At 57.2% G+C, this 20,599-nt stretch overlaps 1 protein-coding gene and 1 non-coding gene across 3 annotated transcripts; both read right to left on the reverse strand.

The window, feature by feature from the left end:
• Positions 1-73: 73 nt before the first annotated feature.
• LOC122393964 (integrator complex subunit 1-like) lies at positions 74-20,436 on the reverse strand. Of its 2 annotated transcripts, none has more exons than XM_043390471.1 (35): positions 20,047-20,436; positions 19,678-19,757; positions 19,005-19,376; positions 18,614-18,788; positions 18,093-18,186; positions 17,710-17,848; positions 17,265-17,461; positions 16,743-16,905; positions 16,231-16,359; positions 15,750-15,902; positions 15,018-15,131; positions 14,536-14,682; positions 13,533-13,876; positions 12,948-13,125; positions 12,501-12,712; positions 11,765-11,999; positions 11,365-11,511; positions 10,712-10,939; positions 9,031-9,178; positions 8,409-8,628; positions 7,817-7,995; positions 6,813-6,970; positions 6,300-6,461; positions 5,652-5,841; positions 5,261-5,427; positions 4,933-5,070; positions 4,407-4,549; positions 3,682-3,811; positions 3,035-3,305; positions 2,487-2,637; positions 2,161-2,353; positions 1,691-1,812; positions 1,069-1,315; positions 619-820; positions 74-429 (listed from the first exon to the last, which is right to left on the reverse strand). In XM_043390471.1, exons 1-35 carry the CDS (start codon positions 20,216-20,218, stop codon positions 314-316), a joined length of 6,216 nt encoding a protein of 2,071 aa, XP_043246406.1. In that variant the 5' UTR covers positions 20,219-20,436; the 3' UTR covers positions 74-313. The 2 variants fall into 2 exon arrangements, with proteins under 2 accessions (XP_043246406.1, XP_043246405.1); XM_043390470.1 differs by having other exon boundaries at positions 19,657-19,757.
• Positions 4,193-4,264, reverse strand: Trnap-agg. Its single transcript has one exon. It is a non-coding gene; the product is annotated as a tRNA-Pro (tRNA).
• Positions 20,437-20,599: the final 163 nt, after the last annotated feature.

Here is a 20,599-nt window from a genome sequence, read left to right on the forward strand (position 1 = left end):
GACCTGGCTAGATAATGTCAAAAGCCTGGGAACAGCTTCAATGACATAGGCATGCATTTTTTCCCGCTGCTCCGAACAGCGCATGCTGATTGCGAAAACCCTTCCAAATAAGCCATCCTACCTCATAAGTACCACCACATGGCATAGTAACTGCGAAGGCGATGAGGTTATCGACTGGACACGCCGTCGGGGCCTGAGCCGACATTACTCAGCGATACAGATCTTTTTTACATGTGTATTTCTGATACAAGTCGCACGGGCCCGAACACAGCGCGCGGTAAGGGAGGGGTAGGGAAGGGGCGCAGTCGGCCGCTCACGCCCCGGTCTGTACGTTCAGGAGCGCCATAGCGTCGCTGATATAGGACGCCGTGCCGATGTTGGTGGCGATCGCCACGTCGAACGCCTTCTGCATCAGCTGGCTGGCGTGCTCTGTGGGACAGAGGAACAAGGTGTAATAATCCGTGCTGGCGTGCTATGGGACAGCGGAAGCAAGTGTAAGACGCTCTACTAGCGTGCTGTGTGGGACAGCGGGGCACGTTATCAGACGCAACACAAGTCTCCAGGTCCCAGCCATGCCGAGTCCTCGCGGCGCCGCGGTCGGGCGTCCGGCCGACTCACCCTGCGCCAGCACCACGATCTCGGGCAGCCGGTCCAGCACCATGGCGCGCACGCACTCGTCGCCGCTGTCCAGGCACTCGAAGTAGGCCGAGACGCAGCGGTCGGCGGCGGCCGGCGTCTGCTGCAGGTAGCGCAGCAGCAGCGAGTGGGCCAGCTCGCGCACCGGCGCGCCGCAGCTCGACAGCAGGTCGCACAGGTTGTCCTGGCGGACAGCCAGAGACGGTGCGTCAGTACGTCGTCGTCACACATCTCAACACAGGATCTATCACAGACCCGGTGACTCGGTATTATTCCAACTCCGCTAGACGGTTTGCCTTCACTTCTTGCTCACTGGCTTAGCCCGCGAGACTAGCGGGACTAACCGCCACACCAGTGTGACGGAGCCGGCCCCGTGTAACGACCTGTTCTTCCCGCCCTCGCGCCCAATCTCCTCCCCCTGCGGCCACTCACCACGAACTTATCCAGCACCCCGACGCGCCGGGCGGCCAGCGTGTCCAGGTCCTGCAGCACGGCCGCCAGCTCGTCAGAGCTCTCCGCGCTGTTCAGTTTCATCATCAGGCCGGCCAGCTGGGCGGGAGACGGCGCCGCGTCGGCGCCCGTCGAGAGCGGGGGCGGCCCGCCGCCGCCGCCCGCCGACGTCACGTACGAGGCCAGCGTGCGCAGCAGCGGCTGGTCGGGGAACCGGGACGCCAGCGACCTGACGGCACGTCCGGCACACACGGGGGTCACGAGGGACATGGCCGGGGTCACGGCGGAGGTGGTGTTTGCACAATTTTATACGGACTGTGATTCCCCGTGACTGGCCACAGCCGAAATCACTGTCGACAAGCCGCATCGAAATGAGAATTCTGCTTCACAAATTGCCATTTTTTTCGCCCTAAGCTAATTAAAGACTCAGATGCAACCCACATCCCCAAGAAGAAATTGATACAAATGGTGAGAGGAGACGTCGACATACAACCTCCTTCTGACCATTTGAGACACCACCCTGCAGCAGCAAGTGCTCCTCTGCTGTTTTCCAGCAGTGTTCCTCTGCGGCCGCACGGGCCGCCCGGACCCGCGCGTGACTCACATGATGAGCTCCGAGTACTTGTGCAGGAACTGCGAGGCCTCTGCCGGTGCCCTCGACAGGAAGTTGTTGAGTATGACCGCTATCCGCGGCACCATGGCCGTTACCTCCTTCAGGTTTTGTCTCTGAGAACAGATATCGAGCGCGACCCGTCAGCGCCTCGCCGCCGTGGCTAGTCTACAAACGGCTGATAGGGCTGGGACAATGTTCGCGAGCGCGGCCCATTAGTGGTGAAACGTAGTAGCACGTCAAAGATAACTTTGTAGTCAAATGATGTTCAGTTATAGCCGTCCACGATCCAGCTGGCGTATTCTTTTCAGTGAAGACGTTTCAATCTTACTGAGTTTGTGCAGAGTCCAATCACCATTTCTTCCCGGTGAAGAGTATGAGAATATCATCACTCACGGACTCTGTACACATGCGGTAAACGCCCCTATCACCAGTCCACCTGTCTGTGCGGCGGCCGGCCTCACCTGCAGCATATGGCAGTAGGAGTCGAGGATGTCGAGCAGGGCGGCGCGGTGGTGCGACAGGTACACCTGCGGCTGCAGCAGCTCCAGCACCCCGAGCAGCTTGGCGAACAGCACGGCGTGGTTGCGCTGCCGGAACACGGGCCCATCCAGGTGGGTGCGGCCGCGCAGCAGCGAGGCCACCATCGGCAGCTGCCTGAGGACCACAGGACCGGCCGTCAGGGCGGGCACACACACACACACACAGCTGCTGGGCAGCAGGCAGAGAGAACAGCCTCCAACACACGACACAGCGGCGGACGTATGTACATACAGACACACATACACACCTGAGCAGCAGCATCGGGTGGGTGGCGGCCATCTTTCGCAGTGAGATCTCGAAGTCGCGCATCTGAGTGATCCACTCCTTGCCGGGCCGGGTGGCCCCGATAGACGTGAGCAGCGTGTGGGAGAGGGCGTCCAGTACGCTGACACCGCCGTCTGCCGGGGAAGGGTAGGGCAGGTCAGCTCCAAGATTCTTACAGATAGGTCAGCTCAGGGTATGCCAGGTCAGCTCAGGGTATGCCAGGTCAGCTCAGGGTATGCCAGATCAGCTCAGGGGTGCAAGTCTTAGCATGGCTGGTCTGGTTAGCTCGAGGTGTGTCTACTCAGCTCGGTGTCAAGTCGAGTCAGCTCAGGTGAAAACCGCGCATGTCGCACTGTCTCTGGAGTCGGAACATGTGCAACAGTATGGAAGTGCGGCCCAGTCACTGCGGCGATTCGACTAAGTCACACAGGCAGCGTACACCACCAAACGCAGCTGATAACCGTCAGGGTCAGAGATCAGGGGTCAGGGGCCGGGCCGGGGGCGGGGGCGGATCACTCAGGCGGCACTGACCGAGCGGCGCCGACTCCAGCAGCTCGCCGCCGCCGTCCAGCAGCGCGATCACGTGCGGCAGCTGCAGGTAGAGCTCCAGCAGCAGGCGGCCGGCGGCGGCGGCGCGCGGCCCACCGCCGGCGCGCGTCTGCTCCAGGTGCGAGACGGCGGCGGCGACCAGCGGCGGCCGGCGCCGGCAGCAGCGCAGCAGCAGCGGCAGCCGGGCCGACACGTCCACCGGCGCCGCGGCACCGGCCTGCTCGCGCACCACGTGCCGCACCAGGCTCACCATCTGCCGGGGAGGGACGGCGGGTCATCAGTAGATACAGACACGGCACATAGGCAGACTCACCATCATCTGTCGAGGGGACTGGTTAGGAGCGAATACAGTAATCGCGAGCGTAGAAACGGGCACCATGGGAAACATTTGTACATCCAGCTTTTCAGCCGAGTGGTTATTACCCAATTAACAAAAAGCAAGGCATATGCCTAATTATGTAATTGGGGCATAACATTTCCCCAGGTTCTGTTCGTCCGAAGCTGAGCCCGCCTCGCTCTCCGCTGGCACGTCCAGCTAATTTGTACCCAATGGCCGCCGGCAGAGCCCTCCAGCGCCCGCGTTAGGTTGGAGATCCCGCTGCCGGAGGAAACATTCCCAATCGGCCCACCTGGTCGGCAGAGAGCCGCAGCATGTCGGCGCTCTCCTGACGCGGCGACACCGACTTGTCCTGGCCCTGCCACAGGCGCGGCACGAACAGACACGCCCAGAGGAAGTCCAACACCACCGTCGGGTCGTACCTGGCGGAAAGCGACGCAAACGTCGGCGCGCCAGTCGCACAGTAGCCTAAACACGTCTCGATCTTGGCAAAAAAAGCATTATTTTGAAATGCATAAGTAGCTATGAGAAATACAATTCCCGTAAGATTATGACAAAGCACACCACAAACGCTGAATCGCACAAAACAATAAAGAAAATGGGACATGACATGAGAGTTTGATTTGAATATGACCAATGAATGCGACAAAAAAAAATCCCGGAAATAATATTAAGTCAACGATTACTCACATAAAGCAAATACATATCGCAAAACTTTGCATCGTAATGAGGCCATAGACTAGAGATCCTAAAACCACGACAAATGCGTGGAGGTAAAACAGTCGCAAGCAAAGCAAAACGCAGGGCTCGTCCGGGATTTGAACCCGGGACCTCTCGCACCCTAAGCGAGAATCATACCCCTAGACCAACGAGCCACAGGCGTAGAGCTTCTAAAAAGTCGATCAAATAACAAAGCAGCACGTGCCGCCGGACCATTTCCATTCTTGCCTCCAAGCAAGCAAGCTATGGAGACAACTGCTAGAGCTACAACCGGACGAGGCTACAGCTGGTCCTCACTTGTCGCAGTCAGTTCCGAGCAGGACGTCGATGGTGGTGTGCAGCGTGGCCCAGCTGGCGTGGTGAGTGAGCAGCGCCAGCAGATAGGCCCGGTTACCGGGCTGGCCGCCACCGCCGCCGCCGCCGCTCGACGAGAACAGCATCTGTACACAGCGCCGGTACGAGTACGAGATCAATGGCAAGATCAAATAGACTACAGGTGGGGAGAATGCACATCATCTACATGTTTCATAACAGCTGTTGCGGTGGAAATGAAGCCAAAACGAAAACAGAATTGGTTTGTCTGAATTATTTGGGCGAGGAGTGAGGACCGAATCGCCAAAGATCCTGAATAAGGCAGCCGTTAGAGACTGTTTTCATGAGGCAGAGGGCGCCATACAGCGATATTACAGATAGGACCCAAGCAATCGCTTCAATGACGCCCGGCAGTTTGTCACTGCCATTGGTCATCGCCGTAGCTATGGCTGTGCGAGCAGCGGTGACTCAGCAGACTCCCTCCGACAGCCGCGCCCAGCGGACCTCTGACCTGCAGCTGAGTGTCCGGGCACGACGAGATGACCTCTGGCTCGAGCAGCTCGAGCCAGTCGACCAGCAGGCCCACCTGGCCGGGACTGAGGCCGGCCGGCGCACCGTCCCCGGCGGCGTCACCGGGCGACCGGTCCGCCTGGGTCGGGGCGCGGAGAGACGTCAGATACACTAGCCGGGGACCGCAGATAAACAACGAATTACAGAGACACAGCGAACCACAGAGACATGGCTACTGTACACAGCGAACCACAGAGAGACACTGCTAAATGCCCTCAGTAGAGCTGACAGAGTACCCCCATCCTCCCTCCACGACCGCGTGCGCTGACCTGATCGTGGGTCCGTTTCAGTCCCGCCCGGCCGCCGGCCGCGTTGTGCTGCAGCAGACAGTGTGAGATGGCGGCCACCAGGTGCGGGGTCCGGTCGGCGGCCAGACACCGGTCCACCAGACGGCGCACGGTCGACTCGGCGCGCGACGGCGCCGTGCCGCTCAGTACTGTAACCGGCGGCCCGAGTCAGAAGTCAAACACGTCATTGGTGATGGGGTGGTGGAAAATAGGCTGACCAAACAACATGGAACGTCAGACAGAGCTGACGTCGCATGCTTCCAAAACGGCGAACGATTAGGTGAAGATTTCGTGAGCGCTGAATAAAAGCACAAACATTCTGCGTTATCCTGCCCGGCTCGCACTGTGCCGTGCTGGTGTCGCTCTGACTCACGCTGCGTCAGCTGGTGCCTGGTCAGCTGGCCGGGCGGCGGCGCCAGCTCGGACGCCGTCGTCCGCCGCTGCCGGCGCAGGTACGCCTCGCAGATGGACGCCAGGGGGCCGGGCGGCGGCGGCGGCGAGCCCGAGCCGATGGCCTCACACACGGCCGTCAGGTCGGCGCTCAGCGACGAGTCGGGTCGCACCTGAGACGGCAGAGAGACCTCAGTCAGGGGCAGAGGGGCGCGACACAGTACTGCTGCAACGGGACGCCGCACTGAACGGCGGTGTGTCGCATTCGATCACCGCTAGATTCCCTATCATTAGCACTCCAATTCCAAGCTCCCAGATCATGGCATCGAGTTCGATTGTAGCCCTTTCTACTCCTAACGCCCACTCAATGTGGGCGTTAGACAGAGGCACTGGTGGCAGGGCGGGTACCAGCAAATAGTGGCGGCTACAGCCGCGGGCCCCTCGTTAAGCCGCCAGCACTGGTGACAGGGCGGGTACCAGGACACAACAGGGATACAGCTGCAGGTCCCTCGCCAGCACTGGTGACAGGGCGGGACCCAGGACACAGTGGCGGATACAGCAGGTCCCTCGCCAGCACTGGTGACAGGGCGGGGCCCAGGACACAGTGGCAGGTACACTAGCAGATCCTCACCACGGCGGTGAGCAGCCGCAGCAGGCAGCAGGCCACCGTGGGCCGCCGGTGCAGCTGGCTGAGGAACGCGGCACCGCCGCCCTCCCGCAGCAGCTGCAGCAGCGCGCTGATGGTGGCCTTTGTCACCAGACGGCCCACCTCGCGAGCCTCCATCGAGATACACTGGCGGCACAGAGTCGCTACGCGGTCATGACAAATACGCCGCAGGGATGGAGACAAATGCAGACGCAGTGTTCGGTGGGGATGACATCCATTGTGGTCACATAGCAGCATATACAGCAGGTCACATAGCAGCCTGAGCAGAATATACAGGGAACAGGCAACGACGTGACAGGTCTGGTAGCTGTTGCGCTAACACTACAAACACCATTGACGCGATGATAACTAAACTAGCCTAATGGATCCGTTCATTCTCATACTGCGTCCGCAATCATCACCCACCGCTCCCGCCCAACGCTATCACCCACCAACCCTCCCATCGTCCCAGGGAGCGCCGCGCGGCGCGGAGCTCACCCTCTGCAGGCTGCGCAGCTGGTGCTGATGCGTAGCCTCCGGCTGGTCCGAGAACAGCTCGCGTACGAACCAGAGCACCTGAGACGGCGCCAGAGCCGTCAGCGGCCGGCTAACGGCCACCGGCGGCGGCCGGGTCGGCGACGGCGGCTCCAGCACCGCTGCGGAACGCGCGGGCGGGGCGGTCAGCACATGGCTCTTAGGGTACACGGGCAGGACGGTCAGCACACGGGGCTCTTAAGGTACACGGGTGGGAGGGTCAGCACACGGGGCTCTTAGGGTACACGGGTGGGAGGGTCAGCACACGGGGCTCTTAGTGTACACGGGCAGGACGGTCAGCACACGGGGCTCTTAGGGTACACGGGTGGGAGGGTCAGCACACGGGGCTCTTAGGGTACACGGGCAGGACGGTCAGCACAAGGGGCTCTTAGTGTACACGGGCAGGACGGTCAGCACACGGGGCTCTTAGGGTACACGGGTGGGAGGGTCAGCACACGGGGCTCTTAGGGTACACGGGCAGGACGGTCAGCACACGGGGCTCTTAGGGTACACGGGCAGGACGGTCAGCACACGGGGCTCTTAGGGTACACGGGTGGGAGGGTCAGCACACGGGGCTCTTAGGGTACACGGGTGGGAGGGTCAGCACACGGGGCTCTTAGGGTACACGGAGGGACGGTCCGCACACGAACTGGCGGGGTACACAGGTGGGACGGTCAACACACGGACTGGTTGCGCACATGAGTGCCACAGTCAGCACAAAGCACATTAATGACTGGTAGGGCACGTCATAAGTAAGAGCGGTGAGCTTAATAAAGTAAGGCAAATGAATTGATGTACGGTTCGAAATGGTGGAGCAGCTAATGGGTCGCAAGCTGGAGACAAATCAGGGATTATCCAAGAACTTCTGTTGTCTACCAGATCTAAAACAAGACTGGATAGTGGATAGTATCCAGTGGCGCGATTCGCGGCTGTGACTACAGAAGTCCCGTCCGCCACCATCTACTCACGCTCGGGTGACTTTTTCTCGGCGTCCGTGCCGAGGATGGCGGCGAACTGGTGGCCGCCGCGCGCTCCGCGCTGGTGCTGCACCTCCACCAGCTGCGCCATGAACTCGCGGTTCAGCACGGCGCCGGTCACGGCCGCAGGGTCGGCCGCCACGGCCGCGTCCAGCGCCAGCAGCAGTTTACTGGGGAGACGGGCGGTACAGCGGACCGTTAGCACACAGCAGAGACACAAGGCGCCACCACGGCCGCGTCCAGCGGCAGCAGCAGTTTACTGGGGAGACGGGCGGTACAGCGGAACGTTAGCACACAGCAGAGAAAGGGCGCCACCACGGCCGCGTCTAGCGCCAGCAGCAGTTTACTGGGGAGACGGGCCACGGTACAGCGGACCGTCAGTTACACAACCCAGAACGGGAGAACGGGTGGTAGGAGTGACTAACGTTCAGCAGCCAGCGCCAATCCTTATCACGTCCAGCCATGTTCACAACTACGCACGCTCACATGGCCGTCAGGTGATACGTTACGTCCGTCCACGTCCGCATTTACCCGAATCAGCACACCCACATCATCCCCTCCCCATACGCGGGACCGGACTCACGTCATACTGGCCACGGGCACGCCGAAGCTCTGTATGAAGAGCAGCAGCTGGGCCGGCTCGAGGCCGGCCAGAGCGGCGTCCACCAGTCGGGCCGTGCTACTGCGGATCATACGCAGCTTCAGCCAGTCCTGGAAGAGCGCCGCCTCCGAGTCGAGGGCGCGCGGCGCCGGGCCAGCCGCCGGGAACCACAGCTCCAGCAGCTGGTCAAACAGGTGCCGCTCTGTACGGAGACGCGGGGTGGAAGCTCAGGCAGGTCCACTGCATACTGTTGTTGGCAATCTTTGTTATAAAAAAAAAACTGAAAAAAACACAGCCAATTCAGAGAGTGAGGCGGAAAGTGAAATAAAGCAAATTTAGGCTCTGTGGTAGGCCATATTATTTACCTAACTCGTCTAATTTAGCTGAGCTGCTGAATCAGCTCACATCACTTTTCTAAACAGACAATGCAAACTCAATACAAGAGTTCATCAAAATTATCAGAATCACTTCAGTGTCAGTAATTGACCCGGTCCTCTTACCTGCGCCCGGATGGTGGGTCAGCAGGATGGCCCGACTCGCTTACCTGCGCCCGGCTGACCGGTCAGCAGAATGACACCAGTGTCAGATGACCCGACCTGCTTACCTGCGCCCGGATGGTGGGTGAGCAGGATGACGGTGGCCTGCACCACCAGTGTGTTGATGGTCGCCTTACGTCCGGACGGCCAGCACACCACCACCACGTCACCGGCCTCGGAGCGGTCGTAGCCGGCGCCGGCCGACGGACCCGTCACCTGAGCCACAGCGGAGAGGGGCGGCTGGTCAGGCGATCTGTTATTGCTGAACCATATACCACGAATTAAGATTGGCATACATATTTCAGATAAAAAACATTGCATATCTGACTGATAGCAAAAATTCAAAATTCATATTTGTTCACTATTTATAGTTTAACCCGCGCCCTGCTGGGGGGGGGGGGGTGTTTGAACACCCCCCTTGTGGTTTTTCGCGAATATCTCAAAAACGGCGGCGCGGAGCGCCGCCGTTTTTGGTACACCTTATCATACATCAATTCTACACATGTTGTGAAAATTTCAGACCAAGGTCGTTCAAGGTCAGGTCACCAGGTCACTTGAAGTGACCTCACCTCATAAAAAGTTTCAATGTCTGTCATAGCTACACCAAGTGACCGATCGCTTTGAAACTTTCAGCGATTACTAAGAGCAATAGCATGTACAAAATGTATATCTCAGAATTTTGATATCGATGACCTAAGGTCAGGTCAATTTTGCGACCTCCCCATTATAAGTCAATGGGAGAAAATTGAAATGCGCCTGCTTTGGACGAAAGACATTATAAACACTCCCAAACACTGAATTACAAGTGGTTTAGACACACTGAACATGAAAATGGTGTCCGTGACCCCTGTTTATGCCCTGAGGTCATCTTAGGTCACGAATGGTATCTAACAGTTTTTCGCAAATAACTTTTGATAGAGGCATGCTAGAGCGATGAAAATGCCTTAGATGTGTTCAGCTCGACGATACGGATCGACTGATATGCAACATGACCCTTTCCGGTCAGGTCATGACCTTGACCTGAGGTCAAATTTTCAAGTTGACCTTTCAAGGTCAAGTTATAGTTCATTCGATGCGTCTTGACGAGAGGAACACGATGCCGGTAAAAGTAAGCTCGTACAAGGCTTGGGTCAAAAGTTATTGCAGAAAAACTGTTTCCGAAAAAATTGGCTATTTTTGCAGTTTTTGCCCCCTGCAGGCAAAACCGTTGACGTTAGGTCAAATCTGAGAAAATTACTCAGAAAGGGCGTGAATAGGGCTATCGAATGCGCTTTTCCGCGGCGCTGTAGCTCTATTGGTTCCCGAGTTATGCGTTGGCTTCTTGGAAATTGTCGACATTCGACCTGGAAATCGGCGAAATTTTGCCTTCAATGACCTCTGGTGACCTGACCTTTGACCTGACCAAAAAATTGACCGAAGTGATTTCCTCATTATTTTTGACGCTCTTTCGAACGCCGCCTTCCGCGTATCGCTACGTGGCCCAGGAGCCGAGTTAGAAGGGGGGGGGGGTGTTCAAACACCCCCCCCCCCAGCAGGGCGTGGAAATCCAGGACCCCCAGCCGGGCGCGGGTTAAGCAAAGAAATTGCAATGAAAATTATCCAGAAATGTGACCATTCTAAATGACCGATATCCGATAGCTCCGATAGCGTTCTAATCACAATCAGGTTTGATTTCAATTGATCCGGGCGCCGACAGACGCAGCTGTGGCCGACTGTCGGTCGGCCGCCGCCCCGTCTCACACCACTGACCAGCTGCATGTAGGTGTTGAAGATGTGCAGCAGGGCGCGCAGTGTGACGTAGTCGGCGTCCGGCCGGCCCGGCTCGGCCGGCAGCAGCGCCGTCACGATGGTGCTGCGCTCCACCAGCAGCTGCGCCAGGTCCACCACCGTCTCGGCCAGCTCGGGCAGCGGGTCACCAGAGCCGTGCGCCGCCAGAAACTGGATGTAGGCGCCCACCAGGCCGGGCTCCGTCTCGTACTGGGGCGCAAACACACAGACGGGCGGCCGTCAGACACGGCAGGAGACAGACAAACAACAGAGACCCGGTACTCAGTCAGTCAAGCTACAAGCATAATAATATTTAATGACGATCGCATCCTGATGATCATTCATGTGGATAGCTCACAACACAACGAACATTTTACTTGTAGATCAGACATAAAACTTTTCCGTTTCGCAATCAAGAGACCGATTCGTAATGCACAACAATCACAATGACCATTTAAAACTTCTTATAAGTTTCACGGAGTGTGTGTATAATCTGACCACATCGCTGTTCAGTTCTGCCGCAGCAGATGCTGGAGAATTAAGTCGCGACTTTTAATGACATCCGCGAGCCGCCGCAACTGACCACTGGACGAGCACAGGGCCCCGTGGTCAGCCGCAGTCTGCCGCACACTCACGTGGCAGGCGATGCGCAGTCCCTGTATGGCGCCCTGGCGCAGGTGCGGGAAGTTGGGCACCGCAGGCAGGTGGCGCAGTAACCAGCTGTAGGGCTCGCGGGGGTCGGCCGGCGGCGCGTCCGGCGGCTGCAGCACCAGCTCGAACCCCTGCACAGGTCAACAGAGGTCACTAATGTCAGCAAGTCAATAACCGGCTGCAGGTCACCAAACGTCACATAGTTCAACAAAATACTTCAGAGGACGGTCACGAAAATGACAGTCACAAACCATCTGCACACGTCATGCTAGCCTCGCCTCAGAAGACGCAGGTACCAAACAGACTTCCGCTCAGACCAGTGACCGGACCGCCTCCATCCGAGGACCACGGTCCGAGCGGCGGGCGTCCGACCGACCGACCCACCTTGGCGGCCTGCAGGCGCGCCTGTCGCTGCTGCGAGCTCAGCCGGCGCAGGAAGTACTCGACCAGCTCAAAGTTGGCGCGCTGGTCGTGGCCGGGGTGCCGCACCAGCCGCTGAAGGTGCGACAGAAGCTGATGGTGGCGCGCCGGCGCCGGCGGCCGGCCCACACCCAGATCGTCCACGGCGCCCACTGTCTGAGTGAGCAGGAACTCGCAGAGGCACTGCACCGGCAGAACACTGAAACACAGCAGCACAATGAGTGAGCGGGAACTCGCAGAGGACACTGGACCGGGAGGACACTGAAACACAGAAAATATAGCAGTACATACAATGAGCGAGCAGGGAGTTCAGGCACTGCACCGGGAAGACACTGTAACACTGCAGGGAACACTGAGTGAGCAGGAACTCACATAGACACTGCGCCGGGAGGACACTGTAACACAGACCAAAAAGGAATGCAACCACAACATTAAATGAGCAGGAACATAAGCGTAGGTGAATACGGGTTTGCAGTTTTACTCGGGGAAGAGGCTGATAAAAATCAAAACAACACCAAATGGTGCAATAATCTTGAAAAGTCTACAATTTATTCGATAAAACTCTCCGGACGAACTTCTCAGTACTAACCGGTCGAACATTTTATCGTGAACGATGCAGCGTTGACATTTAAACATCCGTAATAACCAACGCCACTGAGGCTGAGTGAAGTCCCACCTCCCTCCCCGCGTCTGGACGCACCTGAAGGCTCCCTCGTTGTTCTCCACCAGGTCGGAGAGCCAGGGCATGCTCTGGTTGGGTCCCTGGCGCTGCAGAATGTCCAGCAGAAACTCGGGCTCCCGGGAGGTGCAGAGCAGCTGTCCGAGCCGCAGCTGGGCGTTCAGCTGGGACAGCTGCTCGAGCACGGCGGCCGGCGGCCGGCGGCACGGCCCAGTGGGGTCCAGGGTGATGAGCTGCCGGAGGAGACACAGAACGGTCACGATAACAACGGAGCCGGTAACGGCCAGATCCGACCACAGCAGTCAGGCGGTGAACAGTCAGATACACAACCTGCAGTCAGAGTCACGGTGAACGGTAAGATGAAGACCAGTCAGACGGTAAAATCCAGGGCACAGTCAGTGCTGATCTGTCCTCTAACCTGTGTCAGCAGCAGGCTATTGGCCCCTGTGATGGTCTGCATCCTCTAACCTGAGTCAGCAGCAGGCTGTTGGACTCTGTAATGGTCTGGCCCGTGGAGGCGGCTGCGAGGTGCGACTCATACTCGAGGATCTGTCGTCCCTCCATGGCGGCTAGCTGGAGCTCGCTGGCCAGCGGGTCGTCGGCCCGATCCGGGGATACCATCGTCGGCGGCGGAAAACGGAACGAGCTGGAGGCAAACACACATAGAGATTTGAGCTGGTAATTGCTCGACAGTGCCAGCATAAAGCCAGTATGTCATTGGGCAACTATCAAATCATTAGAGGCACAGATAACAGTAGTACTACTGTTATCTGTGTTTAGGGAAATCTCATTAGGATGACGAACACGAAATAGCAGTATAAATAATTCAGAAAAGAGATCTCGGACTTCGGAGATACATCGATTGAAAAAGGCGCGAATGACCAACGGTTTAAGTTCAGCGGTAACAGGGAGTTTAAAGGAGCCGGGCTAGGCAGCTTAACACTTAATACTGTCATAATCAACAGTACTGGTATCAGTGGGGTCCATCAGCTGCAGCGGCTGACTACGGACACCGACCGTCGCTCCTCGCGCGGCACTGCGGGCGACACTCACTTAGTGATGCACATCTCCATCAGCATCTTGAGCGTGGGGTAGTGCTCCCAGGCCACCTTGCCAAAGTTGGTGGGGTTGTGCGCGCTGACGACCAGCAGGATGGTCCAGACCCGCCAGTAGCGCTCCTGAATGGCCAGCTGCGGCGGCATGTATCCCTCGGGCAGCGCCATGTGCTCCGGCTGGTGGTAGACGGTCAGGTTGAACAGCAGGTCGACCATCTCCAGCTTGTCCAGCTGCAGGCCGCCGGTGGTGGTGCCGCTCTCCGTGTGCAGGTGACACAGCGCAGAGCGCTTCACCAGGTTCTCGGCCACCTCAAGCGCGTTGGCCGCCGGCATCGGGTGCGTCTGCCAGGGGACAGGGCGGAAGGTCAGACTCTGTTAGAGCAGCTCACCGCCGGCATCGGGTGCGTCTGCCAGGGGACAGGGCGGACAGTCAGACTCTGTTAGAGCAGCTCACCGCCGGCATCGGGTGCGTCTGCCAGGGGACAGGGCGGAAGGTCAGACTCTGTTAGAGCAGCTCACCGCCGGCATCGGGTGCGTCTGCCAGGGGACAGGGCGGAAGGTCAGACTCTGTTAGAGCAGCTCACCGCCGGCATCGGGTGCGTCTGCCAGGGGACAGGGCGGAAGGTCAGACTCTGTTAGAGCAGCTCACCGCCGGCATCGGGTGCGTCTGCCAGGGGACGGGGCGGAAGGTCAGACTCAGCAATGGAGCGGCGTACCGGTGAGCGGACACAGAGATCCGAGGGGAGATCAAGAAACATGCATTTGGCGTATTTTAACAGCGAAAGTCGCCATAAAACGGAAAGGCGCAGCTGCCGGATATGATGTAATACGTTATGACCGGGAATTATGTGGCAAAATAGTCGTTTCTAGCAGCTAACAAAAATAAAATAAACGTTCCTTATAAGACATTTATACCATCCTCTGCCTTCTTTCACGACATTAGCCGGAGAGTTGAGCTACATCCACACGAGAGTATCATGCCGAGTCGGCCGGTGGCCCACCTTGGAGAGGCCGATGAGCAGCACGCGCAGCAGCGTGTCCTGCAGCACGGGCACCTCGGAGGCGATGCGTATCATGAGCGCGCGTTCCACCTCTGGCGGCCAGTTGTCGTGTTTGTGGTAGGCCTCTGCCGGCTCCATGAACAGCACCTGACGCAGTCGGCGGGGCACACATCAACAGTCAGTCACAGTCACTACTCACTGTCACAATCCGTCATAATTACAACTTATCGTTCTAATGTCAGCGTTATTGTCACTAAACAGCCGTTACCGCCGAATATCGGGCCATACGTAAACGGCCAGTCAGTCGCACTCGCAAACACTCACAGTTACAGGAACTAAAAACAACAGTAACGCAAGCACCAGCGATAACATTATAACATCAGCATAAGCAATAGCCCGCTCATGATCCCTCCTCTTCCTGCTCTCGTCTGTGCCCACAGCTGCCCCCCCCCCTCTTTTGTCGACTCAATCATCGCCGTTACCTTGTACACGCAGTGTGGAAACTCGGGCCAGTTTTTGACGACCATGTCGGGCACAGCCGTGTGCAGCCACTGCGCCGCCTCCCGCTGGATCAGGGACACCATCTTCTGGTACGCCTGTCGAGCCGAGCAAAGAAACATTACAGCACACCGCTGCAGTAACAGCGTCTCACTCTATTACAGACTGCATAACCCAGCGGTGAGTTGTACATTAATTGGAATAATAGTATATACTTGTAAACCGCGGACGACAGTTGTAACTGATAATCTGATCTAACAGTAAGGACTCCCAGAGGCCAGCAAGGGGCCCTCAGGCCGGTAAGGGGTCCTCATAGGCCGGTAAGGGCCCTCAGAAGCCGCCAAGGGTCCCTCAGAGGCGCCGCGGGGCCCCTCGGGACCCGATGGGGGGGGGGACGTGCCCCCTGTGCCCCCTGGCTACGCCACTGTAACAGTCTCTTCACACAATGCTAGACAGTTTACATAGGCCATCTTTTAGATTTAACAGGAGAACCAAGAACATTTCGCTCCATATGCACGAGAATGTCACGCACGAATCGTAAACAGAGTCAGTCTCGGTTAGAGACCCGTCAGCAGCAGATGATACGCGCCAGTTCCGCACCCGTGACCGGCGCCAGTACCGTACCGTGAGCGGCGTCAGCACCGTACCGTGAGCGGCGTCAGTACCGTACCGTGAGCGGCGTCAGTACCGTACCGTGAGCGGCGCCAGTACCGTACCGTGAGCGGCGCCGTGTTGCGGCTCTCGCCCGGCCGGGTGGTGGCCGCCTCCTTCACCGGACCGGTGATGGCCAGCAGGATACTCAGCGAGACGAGGTCGCACACAGAGTTCACGTACCGCTCACGGAACTCGAACTCGCGGAACGCCGCGTCCTGCCGGAGGGACGAACCACGTCAGCTGCTTAACACGAGCTGTAAGCTGATGATCACGCGTAGATAAATACACTGACGGTTTAACCGCAGAGCACATTGGTATGAGCCTACGTCCGTTCTAAATCATGCATCTCGGTCCTGGGTGAGTTTGCTATACAATAAATAAAGTTCCCGAAGGGACTGCCTAACAGAACTGATTTTGTTGGGGATTGTCTATAAGAAGTAAAATTAGCTTAATTACTGACCAATAAGAGCCTCAGGTTAACAAGCTTCCAAAGTCAAGTAGCTCTTCCACATGAACATCCGTCATACGCATCGATAAGTCTACCTTTCTCTCCTGGAAGAGTCCCGAGCAGAACTTGAGGAAGTCGACCTCGTATCGGAGCGAGCGGCAAATCTCGCGCCACAGCGGCCGCAGCACGCGCAGATAGTAATCCTCCTTGTTCATCAGCAGCTCCTGCAATCGAAACACCCGAATTGGTCACATTTCCACTGCAACCAGCAAATACAGCTAATACATCCATCAAAACGGCGCAATTGCCAGGGCAGTCAGGAGCATCCTGCCCCAATCACTGGTTAAAACAGCCCTGCCAGCGAACCAACATTTGACTGCATCACCGTCCACCAGCTTGTGTGCTTTTATGGCCCATGCCTTAAAATGACTTTGGACTGTCAGTCTTCCCCACCCCGTCCTAGCATTCGCCCGAGGCAGGTACGGGAGACTGGTGTGACCACTCTCTAAAGACCCACACTTAGCACGCTGGCGGGGCACGGGTGACTGCGGCCGCTTCCCAAGCCGCCGACCGACACCGGGTACGCGCCGCGGCCCTGTCCACTCACCAGGAACACGTCTGCGAGCACGCCAGCCGCCTGGTGGCCCGAGTGCTGGAACACGGCCGACAGCACGGCCATGTTGTGCGGGTTCCGCGTCTGCGACAGCTCGTTGTAGATGGTGTGCTTCAGCAGCGTGGCCATGTTGTCCGGGTGAGCGGCCAGCAGCTCCCTGCGACAGAAATAGGTCATCGGGCGGTTACTGGACAGTCACCGTACTGCCAGCGGACAGTCAGTCTGCACACTGCAGCAGACACCCACCATGAGTCACCTCAACGCCAGTGAACAGTTACCACACTGCCAACCCCGACAGAATCCGCACGATCGCCGGATGGTCATCACTATCAGTCGGTCGCCCGTATGGTCACAGCCGACTGCCACCACACAGTCGTAATCTGGGCAACAATATTGATGAGCATAGGCAGAGCATAGCTGCTTCACGACCGAGATCGTCTTTTTCTTCTACACAGCCCGCCACACTAGGTCACCAATAGTGCACCGGTGACAGCAGCTCCCACCTTATTCACCCACCTCATGCAGCTGAGGTAGAGGTTGACGATGGGCTTGGCCTTGATGCGGAACTTGACCAGCTGCGAGATGACGTCCACATCGAACTGGGTGTGTGCCGTCAGGTTGGAGCAGAGCGAGACGAGCAGCTCCTGGGCGGGCCGCGACCACTTGGGGTTCTGCAGCCACACCTCGAGTCGGGAGACCACCCGCTGCCGCACCTGAAGGTGAGAACAAACACGTAAAAACCACACACAAACAGCCACACATCGAGACGGGAGACCACCCGCTGCCGCACCTGAGGGCCAGAACAAACAGCCATACACAGACGCTCATGGCCACACCTCCAGCCGAGACGCCCTGTCTGCCGCACCGGCCCACCACATGGGACACACGTACAGTCACAACCACGTGCACAGACAGAGCGCGCTCACACCAACAAACGCCGCCGCCGCGCCGGGCCACCCACCTCAGGGATGCCGCAGACGGAGGCCAGCAGCCGCAGGATGTTCCTGGTCACAGTCTCAATCGGCTGCTTCCGCGGCCCGATGTACTCTTTGACGGCGTCCAGCACCAGCGCGCGCACCCGCTCCCCCTGGGTCTCGTACCTGGCAGAGACGCAGCATGTATGTCACCAATGACACATAGTCAGCACCCGCTCCCGGCCGAGGTCCGTATTTAACACACAAGTGAACAAAGTTACTTGGGTCACGTCAGGCACTCGTATTCACTCCTGTCTTCAGCACTTTCAACCAACAACATCCTGGTGATAATCAGTAAACAAGGAGCAGTAATGAAAATTCCCTGCTCACGAGACTACTTAACTAACATAAGGTCATGCCTGACACTCACCTCGGCTTCACGGTGTGTCCCGATTTGTCGTCGAGAACGATGCTGATCCCCAGACTGTCGTCGTCGTCATTGCCCTGCATCGAACTGGAGGAAGCTGCGAGAAAAAGAAAATGCGTTATGTGGTGGCTCGACCTGCACGGGTAGGTAGCCACCCTATAACACTTGGTTGCTACGCATCTACAATAAAAGATAGCGTGAAACTCAGCTTGTTGGATCGATTCAACTTTACGTCACACTGAGTTGCATTAAAAATTGCGCTTTCCCGCGCTTGTCTGGATCGGGGTGGACATCAAAATGATTAACTGACGAATTGCTAGCAAACGATGAATATGTTGTGGCGTCCATCAGCCGTTAGGGGTCTTCAGCGTCCGGCCGTCCGGCGCAACAGTTCCTATGACTACACCTACTCTAAGCATGCAAAAAGCCAGTAAGCTTGCACACGGTACCGCCAGACCACCTCAGCCCCACGTCCACACACCAGTAGCGTGAGACCGCCATCTCCACCGGTCCGAGCGACTCACAGGCGGCGCCGGGCGGTGACGGGCAGTCGGGCCGGCCGGCCAGCGTCACATCCGGCTGCAGCATCGACTTGGGCGCCAGCCGCGTGCCGAACGCAGTCAGCACGTTCTCGACGAACGGCCGGCACTCCTCGCTGTCCACCCACAGACGGTCGCCGGCCGCATCATCCAGGTAAACCTGAGACGGCGAGCCAGCCGGTCAGGTCGTGACAGAACTAAACGGGGATGTATGCTTATTATGTTCACACTTATCTCGTCGGTGACGCCCTTATAACAAGGGAAACACGAAAATCAAGCCCGAACCCGTCCATCTCTTTGCGTTAACTTCGAATTTAATAACGGCAAGCCAGGAGCCGTTGTAGCGCGGTCCCCGCCCGGCGCCCGGCGCACTTACCCTGACGAACATCTCCTTCCAGTGCGGCTCGTCCCTGAAGACCCAGTAGAGCAGGTTGGCGGCCAGCACCTGCACCTGCGGGTTGCCCTTGGACTTGAAGCTGGCGGCGGCGTCTCGCCGGAGCAGCGAACAGACGGCCGCCAGCGCCGTCTCCGTGCAGAAGGCGGCCGGCTGCGTCTTGGCCACCAGCAGCAGGCTGAGCGTCAGCGCCGGGTCCGGCTTGGCGCGCTGCGCGTGCAGCTGGCGCACGGCGCCGCACAGCAGGCCCTCGGCGCGCAGAAAGTCGGCCTCGGCCACGGCGGCCACCAGGTCGGCCGAGGGCGGCAGCTCGACGGCCGCCGCCAGCCACGCCTCCGTCTCCGGCCGGGACGCCTGCCGAGAGAGGGGGCGGGTGACCGGCGGGCGGACCGCCGGACGGCCGACAGGACAGAGTACCTCGCTGACCACCGACAGAGCAGTGACAGACTTCTCACAGGGCAACACAGAGGTATCGCAGGAACAATGTAAAAAGGCTGCACATGGTGCCTACAGACAGATACGTTTGCATACATTAACAACTCTTTGCTATGCTGACTTTAAATGCATAGATAAGGACAGAGCCTTACATGAACACTGAGATGGTATGCAGCTCAAAAACCACCTGCAGGCATACCTGTCTGTCTACTGGTCTTACACTTGAAGGCATGCCCAGCTGAGACTTTGGCTTTTTCAACATCCCAGATCCTCCTGCCTCCATCTTCTTCTCCGGTTTAGCTGCAAAATCATCATGTCTGTAGAGTGGTTGCATATATCAGCCTGTTCATTCATAAACAGACATCAAAGACAGAGGGACATACACAAAAGGTAACAAATATTTTTTACTTGTTGAACAATTACAGAAAATTGTTTTTAGTACAAAACTTAGTCATCTCCAAAAAATAATATGTGACTGCTATTACTTTATGAGCAAATACAACACTATTAACATTTTGCACTTGAAACTGATTGGTTGATAATGAAAATTGTATGATAGGAACAAGCTTAAATAGGAAATACGACTTACACAGCAGCATGGTGGTTGGCTTCATCTGGGCTGGTGGCTGGTGCTTTGAATCCATATCCATTCTTGAACTGCCTTTGGCACCCAGAGCAATCAAATCACCATGCAAAGGTGCCATTGATTTCACTTTTCCACCCCTTTTGGGTGGACCTCCTCCATGTTTGTTTCTTTCCATTTTTATAGTGTTATGTCTAAAACAAAATGTTTTGTCAAGCAAAATGACACAATTTAGGCAGCTATTCAGGGCAGCAAAGAAGCAACTGGGTGCAATAGATCATTGATTCCAACATTACAGCTATATAAAATAACACACAGTGTGTACTATTTTATAATGCAATAAGCTATTCTATGTTGCTGTGCTGTTACACACACAACTGGACAGCCTACTATCAGATAAAAAATAATCCCTGGAAAATTGAGTGTTTTTCATAATATTCTTCTCATCATTTCTTAGACTTCCTTAATATTTTCTTATCAGAAATAGGAATAACAGGATTCTAGCTGCAGTAAAAGCTTAACAGATCTATCTATGATCTCATCCAATCAGACAGAGGGG

Source organism: Amphibalanus amphitrite, unplaced genomic scaffold (assembly GCF_019059575.1).
Source record: "Amphibalanus amphitrite isolate SeventyFive unplaced genomic scaffold, NRLGWU_Aamphi_draft 000566F_arrow, whole genome shotgun sequence".
In the NCBI taxonomy this organism is placed as follows: Eukaryota; Metazoa; Arthropoda; class Thecostraca; order Balanomorpha; family Balanidae; genus Amphibalanus; species Amphibalanus amphitrite.

Excerpts from the sequence above, each read along its gene's own strand:
- LOC122393964 (XM_043390470.1), bottom strand. The coding sequence starts at position 20,218 with ATGGAAAGAAACAAACATGGAGGAGGTCCACCCAAAAGGGGTGGAAAA. Across the intron at positions 4,550-4,932 it reads GCCCGGACACTCAGCTGCAG|ATGCTGTTCTCGTCGAGCGG; the intron begins GTCAGAGGTCCG and ends CGCTGTGTACAG. Across the intron at positions 2,638-3,034 it reads GCTGGAGTCGGCGCCGCTCG|ACGGCGGTGTCAGCGTACTG; the intron begins GTCAGTGCCGCC and ends CTTCCCCGGCAG.